We start from the raw sequence: 18941 nt of genomic DNA on the forward strand, positions 1-18941 counted from the left end.
CCAAGTATTTGGTGGTTAATTCAACCTTACAACAGCAGGCTCCAAGTGTGCCCATCACCTGTGCTAGAATTGGAAGGACTCAGTGTTCCCTGTAAAGGTTTTGAGGACACACTTTTCACAACAACTGAGCCCAGTACAACTCCTGTGTATCACTACTGCAGACATTTTGACTACAGGCACCATGAGGTAATAAAAAGTTTAGGCATAATTGGCAATTTTCTAACAGTCAAAATATTTCTCTCCTTTTTCACTCAGATCCTCTCTCAGCCCAACCTGGTCCCGCCATTGGTAAGAGCCCCACATACAAACACTTTTCCTGCTTCTGTTCAGAGGCCACCGATGGCACTAACCAGTCAGATGCCCCCACAGATGCCCGCAGGCCTAATGAATCACCCACGCCTGCATCACATGGCCAGGGGTCCTCCTGGGCCACCCTCTGGAGCCAGAGTTAACCAAGGCAATGCTGCAATGAAGGCTGAGCAAGATATGAAGGTTAGTGCTTGGCACATACAGGGGACTCTAACTCTGATTTGCTCCACACAACCCCCCCCCCCCCAACACAAGGGACAAGAACCCTGACTGTGTCGTATCAGCAGCACACACCCACTCCCCATGGAATGGAGCCCTGGCTCTGCATCAGCCAGAGAGGACTTTGATTCCCTGCCCTTGATGCTGAACTGCCAGAGAGAGGCTCCATCCCCCCTCGAAGACTGGAACCAGGACTCCAAACTGCCACGAAAAGAATCTTCATGTCCCAGTCCCTGGATTGCAGATTGCCAGATAAGAGTATTGGGAGGAAGGCGTCGCTTAGCTTGGAGCTATAGACAGTCTGGTGGTGATACTTTGACAGTCCATTTTGTGCAGACAATTTTCTAGAGGAATCAGCTTAGTTTTATCTGCAATTTCTAAACGACTGCATTAGACTTGACTTGAGCTTTGTTTTTTATTTACTGGTGCATCACCCTGAAGAGAGGCCATTAATTCTGTGCCCCTTATGCTCTGAAAACCCACAGATGACTCAGTATTTTGTTTAAGAATTTTGTATCTGTCCTCAGAGTGTTCCTGCACTGATTTACCTGAGTTTAATTCATAGTTCCTGTTCATACCCAGATCAATCCAGACAAAGTAATTTTTCTATCCCTACAGCACATGGCCCAGATAACAAAAACTTTGAGACATTGCTACTTATCTGAGAGTGCCATCTGCAGTCCCTCAGTATTTTTCTGCTTCCAGCAGATGGTAGAGGTGCAAACCTGCAGTTCTGACTGAGAGTTTAACATTTTTGGAGTTAAGGAGAAGTGTTCGGCTTCCAGTCGATTGGAGTGGCTCCCTGAGGTGCTGGGTTCCTTTGTGGGCCATCCTTCAGGTCGAACCAGGAGACCAGGGTCTTGGATGCCCCTGATTGTTGTAGCTCGCTGGTATCCGGAGGCCTTGATAGCCTCTAGCTCCCTCTGGGCCTCTGAAGGCCCCCTCCTGCCTGCTGCTGTCTTTTTCAGGAAAGAACCCCTTCTATTCTTTATGGGAAATAGTTTATTTAAAAAAAAAAAAAAAGCACAGAGACAGGAGATTGTCTCTGTTCAGTGTGGGGCAGTCAGCTGGGCTGCTGAGATTGGCAGGAGGGTGAATTAGGTGGGTGCCACAATTTTCTTGTTTTCCTCCGGGAGGGGGTGGATTTTCTTTGGAGCGCGGCAAGCCCATTGGAGAGTCGCGTCTGCCCAGCAAAGGTTTCCCATGCGGTGCTTCTGTCAGCGGGGTTGCGTGGCTCAGCAGCTTGGACACGTGATGCCTACTTCGGAGCGATGCGCTTGGGCCATATTCAATTTGCCGATCACGTTTCTCATGGCGGCGACGCCATGCATGGCAGCTTGCAGGGCCCGCTCACTCTGCAGGGCTATACATCGGGGAGTAGGGTTCCTCAGGGGCAGGGGGATGCTAGGACCAGAATGGCCCCCTGATCCTCTCAGACCACAGCTGTGGTCTCTGCTATTTCAGTGCCCACAGGGGATCACGCTCAGGGGTCCCCACCTGACAGGGTCTGGTGATTGCCCTCCTCCTCTCTCTCCTGCGGTGCAGGGACTGAGGAAGGCCAGGAGAGGGAGCAGACTTTGGAGCAGGGGGCAAGCATCCAGAGGGGTTTTTTCTACAGTTTGTTCTGCTTATGCGCAAAGCCTTCCTGGCTAGGAAGGTTACGGGAGCAAAGACGTCCAAGAAGAGATGGCCTGTTCCGCCCAAAAGACCATTGAGTTGCTCAAGCGCCTTGGGTTGCATCACGCTGGAGCGGAGGGCGGCCTCAAGGACCTGGATGACTCAGATGAGTTTCAGGAGGATCCAGCGCCTCCGCAGGGGGGCAGACCCAGACATGGATCCAGATGGAGGTGAGACTCCTGATCCTGATTTCAACAAGGATGATCCTGATCCATATGAGGGTGCTGTGCCAGAGGGTGATGTCCCTCGGCTGGTCCATCTATTTAAGAAGGAGGAGCTGCACCCTCTCATCCCTCAGTTGTTCCAGGAACTGGGGGTTAAGCTTACTCAGGAAGAGTCAGATAGTGAAGACATGAATCCAATCCTGGATGGACTGCGTGGTCCACAGAGTCCCTTTCCTTTACCTAAGAAGATTCAGAAGCTGATCAGTTGGGAGTGGGATTTCCCGGAAGCAGGCTTGAGGGTCAGTAGGGCTATGGCGAAGCTGTATCCCTTGATGGAGGACCATTTGGATTGCCTGAAGACATCTTAGGTGGATGCAGGGGTCTCTGCGGTGACTAAGATTACCACAAGCACAGTGGCGGGTTCCACCACTCTTAGGGATATGTAGGATCGCAAGCTGAAGATTCAATTGAAGCAATATTTGAGGTGTCAGCCCTGGGCCTCTGTGCCACGGTCTTTGCCAGCGTGATGCAGCGGGTCTGCTTGTGCTGGGTTCAGAAGGCACAAGAGCAGTCATCTACTGGCGCGTTCAGTGAAGTTCATGCGTTGCGTTTGGAGTGGCATATGTGATTTCATTGTATGATTTGATGCGTACGTCCACCAGGAGCATGGTCTTGGTGGTGGCTGCGCAAAGGATTCTGTGGTTGTGCAATTGGACAATGGACATGTGTTTCAAGACTCAACTGTGTAATATTCCTTTTAAAGGGAAGTTACTGTTTGGGGAGGATATGGATTAGTTGATGAAGTCCCTAAATGAGTCCAAAGGGAACAGATTTCCGGAGGATAAGAAGAGCAATAAGAAGACCTTTCCTCCCAGGTCCTGTTTCCGGGATTCGAGGAAGTTACGTTACAGCAAAGGGGCTACAACCTCAGGGTCGAGGCAGTCAGGATGCCAGCAGTCCTTTCAGGGTTCCAGTCAGGGGACTGGAGGGGAAAGGCCTTGCAATGAAGCCAGGCTTGGCCACTTACTTGGTGGTAGTGATAGGGGCAGGTTGTCCCACTTTTACGGGTAGTGGCTGAAGATCACCTCGGACCAGTAGGTTCTGGAGGTAGTAAGAGACCAGCTACACCTTAGAATTTTCGTGCCCAGTCAGAGAAACCTTTCTGGAGTCCCACTGCTCGTCGCTAAGCAAATGGAATGCAGTGGGAGGGACTCTGCAAAGGTTACTAGATTTAGAAGCCATAGTTCCAGTTCTGCAGGGCAAACAAGGACGAGGGAGGTACTCCATTTACTTAGTGGTTCCCAAGAAGGGAGGACACCTTCCATCATATTTTGGATTTGCAAAAGGTCAATGATGCCTTGCAGGTGCTGCGTTTTCACAAGGAGACGTTGCATACTGCGATAACGGTCTGCAAAGGAGAGTTCCTGGCACCTTTGGATCTGACCGAAGCTTATCTTCAAATCCCCATTCGTCAAGACCATCAGAAGTTTCTGCGATTTATGGTGCTGGGGCAGCACTTTCCGTTTCGGGCTCTTCCTTTCAGGTTAGCCACAGCTCCTCGAGCCTTCTCAAAGGTGATGGTGGTAGTGGTGACAGCCCTTTAGATGAGGGGGGTTCTGGTCCATCCATATCTGGACGGTTGTCTTATTCGGGCAAAGGAGTGTCTTCAGTCTGTGCAGTGAGTGAGAGATACCTTGAGTTCGCTGGCTTGCGTGATCAATCTGACAGAGTCATCTGGTTCTGTCTCAGTCATTTTAGTACCTAGGAGCCCTCTTCAATATCCAGAAAGGCAGAGTGTTCCTGACAGCAGACGGATTGTTAAAGGTGCAGGTGAAGCGTCTGCCATTTCCAAAAGTCTAGCTCTATTTGCAGGTGCTGAGTTCCATGGCCTCGACGTTGGATTTGGTTCCGTGGGCTTTCACTCACATGCGTCCATTGCAAAGAGCAGTTTTGTCCAGATGGAGTCCATTGTTGGAAGAGTATCATCTGCTGTTACCACTTCTAGCAGAGTCCAGATCCAGTCTCTCGTGGTGGTTATAGCGACGCAACCTGGAAAAAGGGAGTGGACCTGGAGACCCCGGACTGGGTGGTAGTGACTATGGATGCCAGCTTCACGGGATGGGGTACAGTGTATATGGGTCATTCTGGTCAGTGGCAGAGGCATCCTGGCCCATCAATTGTCTGGAAACTAGAGCGGTGTGCAGGGCTCTGGAGGTGTTCCTGCCCTGGGTCAAGGGATGGGATGGTTCAAGTTTTCTTGGACAATGCGACAAAAGTAGGGTATATCAATCACCAGGAAGGAACAAAGAGTCTTGCATTAGATAGGGAAACTCGGCAGCTGTTTATGTGGGCGGAACGGCACCTTGAGGGAATTGCAGCATCTCAGTTGCTGGTGCAGACAACGTTCAGGCAGATTTCCGAGCCTACAACAGCTGGATTTGGCTGTGGAAGTTTGGGATCGCATTTGTGCCAGATGAGGCATTCCCCAGTTGGACCTCATGGCAATGAGAGCCAATGCCAAGACAGCACGATTTTTCAGTCGCCGAAGGGAGCTCTGTTCAATAGGGCTGGACGCTCTCATGTACCCCTGACCGAGAGCGGTTCTTCTGAATATATTTTCTCCTTGGCCACTCATCAGTCGAGTTAAGGCGCATAGTCACATCCAGGGATACTGGTGCTGGTGGCGCCGGAGTGGCTGTGTCACTCATGGTTCATGGATCTGGTGTATCTAGTGGTGGATGAGCCTCTTCATTTGGCTCACCTGCCAGGGTTGCTCTGGCAAGGACCCATGTTTTTGGACCGGGAGGCTCGCTTTTGTCTCGCAATTTGACTTTTGAGAGGCAGCGGCTACGCCTGAAAGGTTACTCGGAATCGGTAATTTCCACTGTCCTCCACGTCTATGGCGTATATCAGGGTTGGAAGGTTTTTGAGGCCTGATGTCTTCAGCAACAGATGGATCCTCTGTGGGTGAGAGTCCCGCACATTTTTGTCCTTTCTGCAACAGGGCTTGTCTGAGGGCCTGGCTATAGTTTGCTCTGTGTCCAGATTGCAGCCTTGGGTTGTCTGAGGGACAAATGACTGAGAAGGGCTTTGGCTGCTCATCCCGATGTAGTTCATTTCATGAAAGGAGTTAAGCATTTATGACCTCTGGTTCAGAAGGTGTGTCCAGATTGGAACCTCAGTTTAGTTTTGTAAGTGTCTGTGGAGCTCCTTTTGATCCTTTTAAGACTATTTTCTTTTGAAGGACCTTATGCTTAAGACTGATTGCTGTTTGTTCAGCCAGGAGGATTTTGGAGCTTCAGGCTTGTCGAGATCCCTTTTTGCGCATTGCTGATGACAGGGTGACCTTGCGTATGGTTCCATCCTTTTTGCCAAAAGTTGTTTCTGCTTTCCATGTGAATCAGACTTAAATTGCCTGCGTATCCAGAGTGATCTAGGGATTCTGCGCAGGATAAGGACCTTCATCTTCTCAATGTGCGTCACACTCTGTTGCAATATTTGAAGCTACTAATAGTTTTTGGCGAACAGACCATCTCTTTGTGGTGTTTGGTGGAACGAAGAAAGGGGAGTAAGCTTCAAAGGCTACGTCGTCCCATTGGCTGAAAGAGGCTGTTTGCTCTGCCTATATTTGTAAGGGTCGTGCAGTTCTGATGGGTCTCAAGGCACATTCGACTAGAGCACAGGTGGCTTCTTGGGTGGAGTGTCAGTCAGTGTCTCCCCAAGAGATGTGCAGGGCTGTGGTGTGGTCTTCACTGCATACTTTCACCAAACATTACCGGTTGGATGTTAGAGCACAAGAGGGATCCGACTTTCGGTGAAAGTGTGTTGAGAGCAGGTCTTTTGGGTTCCCGCCCGGTGTAGGGGTGCTTAGGTACATCCCACTTGTCTGGACTGATCCGGGTATGAACAGGAAAGGAAAATTGGTTGTTACCTGTTAATTTTCGTTCTTGTAATACCACAGATCAGTCCAGAGACCCGCCCGACCTGCTGCCGAAAGACTGAATTTCCTGGTGGATGTATTCACTATATATCAAAGATTTTTTCACATGGTTGAAACTAGTTTTTGACTGGAGACATGTTGATCTTCAGTTCAGGGGGTTCCAACCCTGGGTTTTTCTGGTTCACCTTGGGTAAGGGGAATTCTATCTACTTTATGGCTTGGGTACAGGTCAATACTAAGAGACTGCAGGTGGCATTCTCAGATATGTAGCAGTGTTGCAAAGTTTTTGTGCTCTGCCTCCAGACAAGTGGTTTTCTGCAAAGACCACTTGTCTGGACTGATCTGTGGTATTACAGGAACGAAAATTAGCAGGTAAGAACCAATTTTCCTTTTAGTTCTCAGCACAGCAGAAGCTGCAGTAATTGATTAGGAAGTAGTAAACTGGTCATTGAGGAATTGTGGGGTGGTGAACTGCTTGGTGTGGCGGTGCACATTTTCCTCTGATTCCTTTCATTGCCGTTTTCTTGTAACTCTGTGCTACCTGGTTTCTGAATGTGCTTCTCCCCTTCTCTTAAGGCAAAACAGAGAGCTGAAGTCCTGCAGTCCACACAGCGATTCTTCTCTGAACAGCAGCAGCAGCAGCAGCACAAGCCACCCAAACTGGATGGCAATGCAGCCAGCTCCCCTGAGACTGTGACTGATACCCCTATCGTTATGCAGGACAATGTTCAGGAGATACCCACTCCCCCACCCCCGCCACCAACCCCAGCAGCAAAGCCCATCCGAACTGGACCAATCAAACCTCAATCAATCAAAACAGAAGAGACTAAGTCCTGAAGCCAGCTAGAAGGGGGGTTATACATTTCCTTTTGGTTTTCAGCTGCAGGTTTTGTTGGATTTTTCTTTTTATGGTTTTAATTTTACATAGTAGCAGTGCAGGGAAATTATAGCTAAAAAAGCAGAATCCCAAGCTGTTGGGAGATCGGTATGATCTCAGTCTCATGGGTTCTGTGAGCAGCATGAAGGTCATAGGAGCTAGTGATGGCAACTCATGGAAAGCCATTCTAGCAGTACCACTGAAATCTGTATTTCTATGCTAACTCTCATCTGACCTGGCTGCTGCTGTATTGTAACTTGAGTTCCACTGCTGATAGGTGCATATGTATATCTATATATACCTCTATTTACACTTACATACATGTGTAGAAATGTATAATACATGATGAAAGCAGCAGCACTGGGAACCTGCTCTGGGTCGGTGGCTGTTTTCACCCACAACTAGAAACTTCTCAAATTTGTGCTGAGTTTATTTGTTCAAAATTTTGAGGCATGTCTCTGGGTATACATTAAGAATAATAACATATGCAAGTCACATGATGTCCATTGCCATGAGATGAGTCTGCCTGTCCTCCAGAGCCCATTCATTGGCTGCGTCTGGATCTGCATTCTCAGTGACACAGATAAGGTTTCATTATTTTCTGGGACAATGGACTGTCACTTCCTGCTCTGTATGTGTGCACTCTGTGTCCCAGACTGGAGCCACTGTGTCTCTAAAGCAGCTTTCCTCTGCCTGGAGAGATTAGAGGGCAGGTTCTTCTGCTGTATCAGACCTCACCAGGGCTCTAAATAACTGAATACAATTAGTGATAATTCTCACCCAGCACTTGTCTAGAAAAGCTGAGCAGATGTACACGTATAATTAAAAAGAAGTGGAGAAACTGCCCTGGCTGTCCATCATAGACCAGGGCGCGCTTAACATTGTGCATCTAACTACAAAAAAAAGGAGTTCTCAAAACCAGAAAAATCAGTCTCTTGATTGGAGCTCCTGGTAAGTAGAATCAAGTCAAACCAAACACCTTTTTAAACAAAAATGCAAAAGAATTGTATGCTCTGCTAGTCTAGCTATAGGAGAGTATTGTACTATACTTGAATGTAAAATGCTCTGTACCTGCTTATAATGCGTAGTTGTGACATTGTTATACCACCGCTCTTTTTAATGATGATCTTCTAGACAGAGGTTGGGATTGGGGGGAGGATCTTTGTGGGTGGTTTTTTTTTGGGGGAGGGGGGGGATTTGCTATGACTCCAGAAGATGATCAAGATAACTAGTAAATAAGCCAAGGTACCACATCAATAACCCCAGATCTTAGCTTTATTTTGATTTGTGGTGGTTTTGTTTTTGTTTTGGTGTTTTGTTTTGTTTTTTTCAACCAAGTGAGCTAAAAGTAATCTGTATAATTTTGGTCACGCAGTGCAGAGGCTGGAAAAGGCTGTTGCTGCTATGATGTTTGGCAGATCTGTCTTTTTTTTAATATACATATATATATAAATATATATATATAATTTGAATTTTTTTTAAACTTTAGCTGTGATGTCAACTTTTTGGGGAAGGATGCTAGAAAGAGAAATGTAGATCCCACTAGTATTGTGTTCAATTGACGTTGTACAGAAAACTTAACAGCCATATTGGTCTAGAAGAAAACGTCAGATGAAAACAATTCACATTTGTATAGGGGATTAATGCACTGTATTAAATATGTAAGGTCTTTACATTATCTTGGTTTGATTACAGAAACTAATAAAATATTCTCTAAATAACTTAAATGAATGCTGTTTTTCCTTGAAGATTTATTGCTGTTGAAGTTTCATTTCCCACCCACTAATGCACTTCACCACCACAGAATAAGTATGTGTACAGTGCTGGTAGTGAGAACAATACAGTCCTTCCTACATTACCCAACAAATTTGCCTCCACGACAATCCACTAATCCATGCAGGCATATTGGTGAAAGGCTCTGTATTCCTGTCTTGTTTACTGAAACAGCTGTACACACCTGTTATAAATTATAAGAAGGAAGTGCAGTCTAATAATCAGAAAGCTACAAGTCAAAGTTCTGGGACACAAATGTGAATAGTCTGCCACTCTGTGACTTTGGAAAACTTATGGTATTTCCTTACCCAAGCATGTATAACTGGATGATGGTAACAATAGAGGATCAGGCTGTCCAGGCTCTAGACATAGCCCCAGAAATGACTGTAGGGATGTTTCTGAAATATTAAGATTATAAAATGGGTTCCAGTTTTCCCTGGATGCAATTGAGACTGGACATTGAAAGGCTAACCCTGTAACTCCTGAATTTGTCCAGTAAATTGTCTTATTCTTTTGGCTCCCAAGAAGGATTTCACAAGAAAATCCTGTGGTTTAGAATGGAAGTCTTTTATGTGGTGTGAGGGAATGGCCCTAGATCCTAGGGATGTGCAGAAGGAAAAATGTTGTTTCGATTCGGTTTTCGTTTCGCTGGGACCCAAATTCGTTGCATTAGTTTCATAAGGGAATAACCAATTCGTTGATTAGTTTTATTCGTTTTCCGTTTTCCCATTAAAGTCAATGTGGGAAGTATTTGCAGCCTATTTTTGGCTGCAGAATTGGGGTTTTCTTATCAATTCTGATGAAACTTCTGAGGAGCAATCATCAGAACGAGAAAAGAGCTCCAAGGTACTTAGAACTGTGGCAAAGTGGCATGAATAGCGTAAGGCACTGTAAAGGGGCAAAGGGGTACCAGGAGTGGCAAGAGTACTTTAACAGAGGTGCAAAGCAGCAGCAAGAGTGTCAAAAACATACCACAGCTTCAAAAGAGATAACAGTTGCATGAATCCTCGAAGGCAGCATGACAGGCAAAGTGGCAAGACAAGTGGCATCAACATCCTACAGCACAATGAAGGGGGAACATAGCAAACAGAGTGTCAGAAAAAAACACAAGGTGCCGATAAAGGGACAAAGCAGCAGAAAGACTAGCACCAGCACACTGAACCATGATAATGGCAAGAACACCACAAGGAGAGTAGAGTGAGACGTCTGGTGTAAGGCAGAAAGTTGATAGGGACAAGACAGACTGGCAGAGCTGAGGGTAATGGGGTCCCTGTGGTTTTGATAGGGGCAAGACAGGCTGGCCCCAGGGAGAGTTCCCTTTCCTTTGCGCAGGAAAGGGTTCCCTAGAATGGGTTTGCCCCTAGAGTGGGGTGTTTCCGTTGGCGTCTAGTGAGCTCTCGCTGGTCTTTTAAAATCTGGAGGGCCGTAGTAGATATACAAACGAGAATTTTGAAGACCGAGGCGGAGGAGGTTTCCATGTGAACAGCGGTTCAACATGGGTCAGCGGGTGTAATAGAGAGGCCGGCTACACCTGGGGAGAGTTACTTTTCCTTTGCGCAGGAAAGGGCTCCCTAGAATGGATTGTTGGCCCCTAGAGTGGAGCATGAGCCTTCAAGTGTGGCGAGTCGACGTGGAGGAGATTTAGTGGTTCAACATGGGTCAACGGGTGCTAAGAGATAGGCTGGCTACAGCCAGGGAGAGTTCCCTTTCCTTTGCGCAAGAAAGGGCTCCCTGAAATGGGTTGGCCCCTAGAGTGGAGCACGAGCCTTCAAGCATGGTGAGTTGACATGGAGGAGGTTTCCATGTGAACATCGGTTCTGGTTCAACATGGGTTAAAGGGTACTAAGAGGCTGGCTACACCCGGGGAGAGTTCCCTTTCCTTTGCGCAGGAAAGGGCTCCCTAGAAATGGGTTGGCCCCTAGAGTGGAGCACGAGCCTTCAAGCGTGGTGAGTTGACATGGAGGTTTCCATGTGAACATTGGTTCTGGTTCAACATGGGTTAAAGGGTACTAAGAGGCTGGCTACACCCAGGGAGAGTTCCCTTTCCTTTGCACAGGAAAGGGCTTCCTAGAAAGGGTTGGCCCCTAGAGTGGAGCACGAGCCTTCAAGCATGGCAAGTCGACATGGAGGAGGCTTCCATGTGAACAGCGGTTCAACATGGGTCAACGGGTGCTGAGAGAGAGGCTAGCTATGCCCGGGGAGAGTTCCCTTTCCTTTGTGCAGGAAAGGGCTCCCTGAAATGGGTTGGCCCCTAGAGTGTGGTGGTTCCGTTGGCCTCTAGTGAGTTCCCAGAAGCTATTAACTGTACTTATGCACTTCAGCTGATGACAAAGGAACTTGAAATAGGAAAACTGCTACTCAAGTCCAAATCTACAATATCAACCTATGTTGACTTTGTACCCTACAGTGCCTCTTTAAACTATGGGAACACAGAGGATGAACTAGAGTATAACTACCACCAGTTTTCTATAGTACTAGAAACATTAATGTTGGTACCTAAGAAACATCTAGGGAAAATGGCCCATATTATGAAGGTCATGAAAACTATTGAGCATATGAAATATCCAAGCTAGACAGACAGGCACAGCATTTCAGGTCAAGCCCTTGTAGGGACGTAAGGCCTGGACAGACAGGCACAGCATTAGAGGCCAAGCCCTTGTAAATACCCAGAAGCTATTAACTGTACTTATGCACTTCAGCTGATAACAAAGGAACTTGAAGAGCTCTCAGAAATATGAAAATCGCTACTCAAGTCCAAATCTACAATATCAACCTATTTTGACTTTGTAGTTTACACAGTACCTCTGTAAACTATGGGAACACAGAGGATGAACTAGAGTGCAACTACCACCAGTTTTCTATAGTACTAGAAACATTAATGTTGGCACCTAAGAAAGATTTAGGGAAAATGGCCCATATTAATAAGGTCATGAAAACTATTGAGCATATGAAATATGCAAGCTCCAAATATCTTGTCAGCTTTTTATGTTCTTACATTCCAAATGTTGCAAAACAGGAAAAAGAATATTCTGGAAAGAAGTGATGCACAAATACATGAAACTGAAATTAGAAATACTAGAACTAAACTCAGACAGGCACAGCGTTTGAGGTCAGGCCCTTGCAGGGATGTACGGCCTGGACAGAGTGACACAGCGTTTCAGGTCAGGTACATGTGCTGATATTATCTGCAGCATAGGAGGCAGTTGGAGCTGCTGCAAGGCTTTCAATTGCTTTTATTCATCTTGCCATTCACAGGGAAAATTTGGAAACCGAAGCAAAGGAATGTTTATTTTCAAAAACACTAGCATTTCCATCAACTAGTGCCAGCCTTGAGCGATGAGGGCTCATGATATCCCCTGTCATTGAAAATACACGTTCACTGGGCATACCAGTTAGTGGACATGACAGATATCGCTAAACCACTTTGGCTAGGTGTGGCCAGACAGTGGACTTGTGTGCCCAATATTCCAGCGAATCTGTGGGCTCTGAGAGATACCGTGTCACTGACATTTGTGCTGGTGTCTCCTTTGCTTGGGTGGGCTGAGAGGCTTTCTCTCTAGCCCATTCCAGAAGAGATGATTTTTTATGGGCATCATGGCTTTGGCATACTGAAGTAGAGGAGGAAGTACTAGCTGTCGCTGACAGAGTGCTGCTCCTGCTTGGGCTAGCACTACTCTCTGAAGTACAATTTTAATTAGAAATGTTCATTGTATTAGACTATGGAAATTTATTTCCTGCTATTCTGTTTAATGTAAACCGGTATGATTTACATCGGATGTAAGAATGTCGGTATATAAAAATTAAAAATAAATAAATGTTTTATTCGTGGGGGATCGCCATGCATTTCGCAAACCCACGAATACAAAGAATAGGGACTTTGCGTTGCGGATTGCACATTCGTAGAAAACGAATGCACATCCCTACTAGATCCTTTCTCCTGTTTCATGTAAAAATTGCTTGACTACCTTCTACATCTCTCCAGTTGGCTTTGAGAACCACCTCAGGGTTCACTTCAGTGTAGTCTGTGCTTAATACCACATCATGGAAGGGTAAATCCATTTCCATACAGCCTTTGTCTTGCTTTGGTTGAAATCTTCCATCAAGCCTCCCACTGTATCATGGGACCTCACCATGGTAATCGTCAAGTTGATGAAAGCTCTTTAAGCCTCTGGACTCTCATGAGCTGAATTAAATGACCTGGAAGGTCAAATTTTTGTTGGCAGTCACAAGCACACAGCCAGTGAGTTCCAGGCTCTATTTATTTATTTATTTTAAAACTTTTCTATACCGTCGCTAAGTTATATACCATCGCAACGGTTTACAAATAGGCACATAGACTAAGGTTAGTAAATCTAGGATATCGTACATTCTAACAGGTGCCAATAAAGTTCGGTTACAATTTAATAAACAAAATCATTATTTGAGTAATGTTGGTCAACTCCAGGTATATTATTGAGTTACTATCTCTTTGAGATATTACTTCTTAAATGTAGGATTGAGTAAATTCATTCTCATCTGCATTTCTCTGTACTTTCATTCTCTACCCTCCACACTCTTTAGTGAAGGTTTTTTTTAAAGAGCCATGTTTTTAAATTTTTCTGAAAAGTTTTGAGATTATTCTGTAATCTGAGTTCGGGGGGCATCGTGTTCCATAGTATGGGCCCAGCCAATGATAAAGCCCTTTCTCTCACTTGGGTTAGTGACTTATCCAACTCTACGCTTTCCTAATACAATGGTTCTCCATCACCAAGCTGAGCTGAATTAGCCATGACACATGGATGACTTCACCAGATGGCATCAAACAGACCCATCTCTCAGAACTCAGTAAAAACTTTATTGATCATGCGTGGAAGTTTCCCCACATTTACTGTCGGGTAAGTCTGATTTTGTCTGAGCTTCTACACAAATGTGTAACTTTCATATTGTTTTCATTGCATTTTTTATCTACTTTGTTACATATTCAAGTTTTTGTTGCCTTGGCAGCCCCGCAATAGCATTTTTTAAATGGTACTGAATAAAAGAGGAAGGATATACTCTTAATGTCCAGAGAAAGACCTAAGAAGAAGCCAACCATCAGTGGCTTCAAGACCTGTATCTGTGGATGTCAGATGTTGAAACCATGACCTGGTTAATTACTATAGTTTTAGTTGTATGTGCCCCGGGGTTCAATAATTTTGAGCCTGGAAAATTTGAGATCTCAAAATAGCACTTAAGGGTAAGCACCCACATGAATATAGACATCGGAGCTGATCATTGTCCTGGAGTGGGATGTCATCTCACACCACTCAGCATTGACAGGGAGCTCCTCGCACCCCTGCTCTGCGGTTAAGGCTCTCCCTTCCTATTGCACAGAGTTCCAGATCCACCTCAAGCAAGGGGTCAAGCAAAGTGCAGAAAAGCTCAATACTGAAGAGGCGCAGAGGCAGAACCTGTGAGAGCTGAAGATAAATAAAACATATGTCCCAGTTGTGGGGTCATTATTGGCACCTAAGCAGGGTTGTGTTGATGCATAAGAATTGCTGGGTCAGACCAAGGTCCACTGAGCATAGCATTCTGACTCTGAGAGTGGCCAACCTATGTCATACAAATTTGGCAGGTCCCTTAAAGCAGATCTCTCTCTCAAGGATAATAGCTTTCTTTAGTCTACCTGGCTAATAATGTGTTATGGACTTTTCCTACAGGAACTTGCCCAGACTTCTTTTAAGCCCTGCTATGTAAGTCAACTTGATCATATCCTTTGGCAACAAATTCCACAGCTTGATAATGAGCTAAGTGAAAAAGTATTTTCTATGATTTGCTTTGAAAATGCTGTTTACTTCATGGAGTGTCCCTTTGTATTAGTATTATTTGAGAGGGTAACTGTCCTTTTTTTCACCTGTTCTACCTTACACATGATTTTATAAACTTCTATTATGTCCCCTCTCAGCCATCTCTTCCAGCTGTGTAGCTTCACATCATAGGAGAGATGTTCCATCCTTTATCATTTTTGTTGCCCTCTGCACGTTTTCTAGTTCCGCTACATTTCGAGATAGGGTGACCTAATTGCACCCAATACAGAGGTAATATATATTCTATTTTATTCACTATTCCTTTTCGTTAGCATTCCTAACATTCTATTTGCTTTCTTGACCACTGCCATGCACCAAGGCAAGGATTTCAACATATTATCCACAAGAACTCCAAGGTCCTTTTCCTGGCTAGTGACTCCCATTACAGAACCCAGAATTGTGTAGCTGTAGTTGGGATTATTTTCCCTTTGTGCATCTTGTACTTTTCCACATTAAATTTCATCTGCCATTCAGTAACCCAGTCTCCTAGTCTCATGAGGTCCTTCTGTAATTCTGTTGCTGTTTTAACAAATGTGATTAATTTTGTCTCAGCTGCAAATTTGATCACCTTGTTCCCTTTTCCAGATCATTTATGAATGTTAAACAGCACAGGTCCCAATACCAGTCCTTGTGTTACTCCATTAACGACCTTTCTCCATTTGGAAAACTGACTATTTAGACCTACCTTCTTGTTTCTTGTCATTTAAAAGACCCTATGGTGCTGGCGCATTCTGTCTTAGTACAGTGCTCACACTCTACAGCTCTGTTGGTACAGAGGTTTTAGAGAGAGATTCCATCCACAATACCTTTGGTGTCAATGAAAAAGATGCCAGACAAGGTCACTCCAGCACAGACATCAGATCCTTTGCACAGAGCCCAACCAGTTTGGCATTTTGTTCCAAGTTAAGATTAGGTTCTGAGGAGCTAAGTACATCAGCTCTTTCAGAGGTCTGAGGAGCCAATATGGGTCTCTAAAAAGAATGTCTCCTCTTCGCCTCTAGCCCAAAGAGCATGCAGCTGATGGACCAGCTCACTGAGCTGGTGAAGAATTTATTTGATTCCTAAAGATAGGAGAGGAGCCTTGTAACCTCTTCTATCCAAAATGGAAGTATTCTTGCAGGCTGGGGCACTACCTAGTTCCATACCAGTGTGTAACCCACCACAAGAGTGGCAGCCTGTCTCCTGTGATCATGGGAGTCCCACTCTGAGTCAGAGGATGAGGAAGGAGCTTCAGCTAGGTCAGCTTCCTTCCGGGGCATGGCCCCTCCAAAGCAGCAGAGGTCTACCCACTCAGTCATTGGGGTAATGAATCAGCATTTCTCCTGTACCAAGGTAAGAGGAGGGTTAAACAGAAATAACATCAGACCCATTGCCTGACGCTCCACCGCACAGAGGGCATCCTTTATTCCAGGTTTCTGAATATGTTGGCAAATGTATTAGGCATCAAGGTTAGGAAGGAGACAGTTCCAAGGACAGAGGTTTGTGGCCATCTACAGCTCTTGCAGCCTCCTGCAGATTCAGCAACAATCCCAGTTTTCCTAGCATGTAGAAAGATGGACGCAGGACCGGTGGGTTTTTGCTACCCTCCAGCAGATGGAGACAGAAAAAATAGATCGTTTTTTGGTTCTCCCGAACCATTCCCGCCTGGCAGAAATAGGTATTGCAGACACAGCCCTTTCCTGGTTCTCCTCCTATCTCAACCACAGAGAATACATAGTAAAAATTGATAGGCACGAATCCTCACACATCCCCATCACACAAGGTGTCCCCCAAGGATCCTCCTTATCCTCCACTCTTTTCAATATTTACCTCCTACCCCTATGCCACCTACTGACCGACTTAGGCCTGAAATTTTTCTTATATGCAGATGATGTGCAGATTCTCATCCCGATTCAAAAATCAATAAATGAATCCATGCAATTCTGGGAATCATGCCTTAAATCCATAAACTCCTTGCTATCCAACCTCCACCTAACTCTAAATGCATCAAAAACGGAACTACTTTTTATCTCCAATCATGACCGCACTTCCCTCCTCACACTCCAGAACACAGCCACAGCCCACACCCAGCTGCATTCCGTAAGAGACCTGGGTATCCTCATAGATCAACACCTAAATTTCAAACCCTACATCAAATCTCTCCTAAAGGGGGGTTTCTACAAACTAAGTATTTCCCAAACTAAATCTCCCCTACTCCACACTCAAGATTTCCGTACTGTAGTGCAGACTACTATGCTCACGAAACTGGACTACTGTATCTCCCTCCTACTTGGCCTTCCCGACTCCACCATCAAACCCCTCCAGATTCTGCAAAACTCCATGGCCAGGGTCATAACTAACACCTGTAAAAGGGACTATATCACCCCCATTTTAAAGGACCTGCATTGGCTGCCTATTTCCTTCTGCTCACAATACAAAACTCTTATCGTTCTTCACTGTTCACTATACAAATACAATCACACCTGGCTAGACAAAATGCCACGTTTCCGCTCCACTGACTGCCCCACAAGAGGCGCCCTTGCAGGCACCCTTCACACCCCATCTCTCAAATCTGCGCATCTGTCCCTCACCAGGGAAAGGGCCTTCTCCATTGCTGGTACCTCCCTCTGGAATTCCCTCCCCACTTTCCTCCGTCTAGAGCCATCCCTGCACAAATTTAAGAAAGGAGTCAAGACATGGCTCTTCAAGCAGGCCTACCCTGATACAAACCAAACATAGACTGTCTCCCCTGAACAGTACTGCCATTATGGCTTCCTCAATCCATCACCTTGCCCTTCCCTACCCCAGCGCTCCCACCGTAGCTCCTCCCCAACTACCTTCCCTCATTTCCCCCCCTTTACTTCCTACATATTTAGGCAATTGATAGCAGCCTTGACGGATAAGATGTCTACAGATGTACATAGTGATATATAAGATGTATATAGATCCTATTGCATTCACTTCTATCTGGTACGCAGTTCCTTTGTACCCAGTTTATTATTGATTTCCAACTCCTTCCTTTATTTCCACCTCATCTCTTTCCCCTTCCCTCTTCACCCTTTTCTTGCCTGCCCAATCTCCGCTCCCTTGTTTATTGTAATTTTCCTCCTTTCAGTTCATTGTAAACCGGCATGATGTGCCTTACAAATGTCGGTAAAGAAAAGCTCATAAATAAATAAATAAATTCCAAATTAGGCAATTGCCTAATTCGGGGAAAACGATTGCACATCCCTAGTGGACATGCATCTCCCTATGGGGATTGCTTCGAGCTTTTTGGAAAGAGAAATTTGAAATTCTAAATTCAGGGAAAGAAAGTCCCACTCTCCTGCGGTGATACCTAAAGTTCCCTCTCCCAGTTGAGAATTCCTGAGATGATTACCGTGGTCCCTCAGAGGTGGGCCTTGGTCCGGTAGCTGGGTTTCCTGGCATGAGCTTAGCTGCTAGTTCAGCTGAAAGGCAACAGGTGCAGGAGGCCAAGCACAGTGTTGGCAGCAGCTGCCCTCTCTCCCCGCAGCTGGAGACCGTGTCTGTGCTCAGCTGGTAAGCGCTGAGCCGAGATAAGATTTAAAAAAAAAAAAAAGTTTTACCTTGAATCAGAGACAAAGGAGTTGTAGGACTTCCTCCGGTCTCCGTGCTCAGCGTTCCAAACCAATGTTCCTTCCTGCTCCCGTTGGGGTGGGGAACTGGGCAGCCTTTGTGGTTTGAGTGGCCCCCGGAGGCCCTGTACGTAGGCTTTTTTTTCTTGCATGGTAGGCAGAGGCAGCCATTTTCGTGTGCTTTCGTACATGTTCCGCTGCCCTCTACAGGCATCAGTGTGCACAGTATGTCGGCTCTGCACATGCATCGTGCACTTGGTTTTTCTGTGCCTATCACATTTCCCCTATCTCGCCTTTCCTCCAGGGTGTACATGTTTAGATCTTTAAGTCTATCCCCATATACGTTAGAATGAAGACCACTGACCATTTTAGTAGCCTCCCTCTGGACCAACCCCCATCCTGTTTATATCCTTCTGAAGGTGCGGTCTCCAGACTTGTACTCTGTATTCCCAGTGAGGTCTCACCAGGGACCTGTACAGGGGACAATATCACCTCCCTTTCCTCTCCCTATGCAGCCAGGCATATTTCTGGCTTTTACTGTCACTTTATCCACCTTAAGATCACCCCCAGCCCCTGCTC

General features: G+C 45.8%; 1 protein-coding gene across 8 annotated transcripts in view; it reads left to right on the plus strand.

Annotated features, from left to right (window-relative positions):
- The window catches only part of PRRC2C (proline rich coiled-coil 2C), a 419385-nt gene extending 410472 nt beyond the window's left edge, over nt 1-8913 (plus strand). For 7 of the 8 annotated variants that reach the window (XM_029618666.1, XM_029618669.1, XM_029618670.1 and 4 more), the window contains 2 exons: nt 256-492; nt 6886-8913. In XM_029618666.1, coding sequence (XP_029474526.1) covers nt 256-492; nt 6886-7146 — 498 coding nt within the window. In that variant the 3' untranslated portion in view covers nt 7147-8913. The remainder of the gene's footprint in view (nt 1-255; nt 493-6885) is intronic. The other variant, XM_029618671.1, reaches the window with a different exon arrangement.
- The last annotated feature ends 10028 nt before the right edge of the window (nt 8914-18941 follow it).

Source organism: Rhinatrema bivittatum, chromosome 10 (genome assembly GCF_901001135.1).
Source record: "Rhinatrema bivittatum chromosome 10, aRhiBiv1.1, whole genome shotgun sequence".
Lineage (NCBI taxonomy): Eukaryota > Metazoa > Chordata > Amphibia > Gymnophiona > Rhinatrematidae > Rhinatrema > Rhinatrema bivittatum.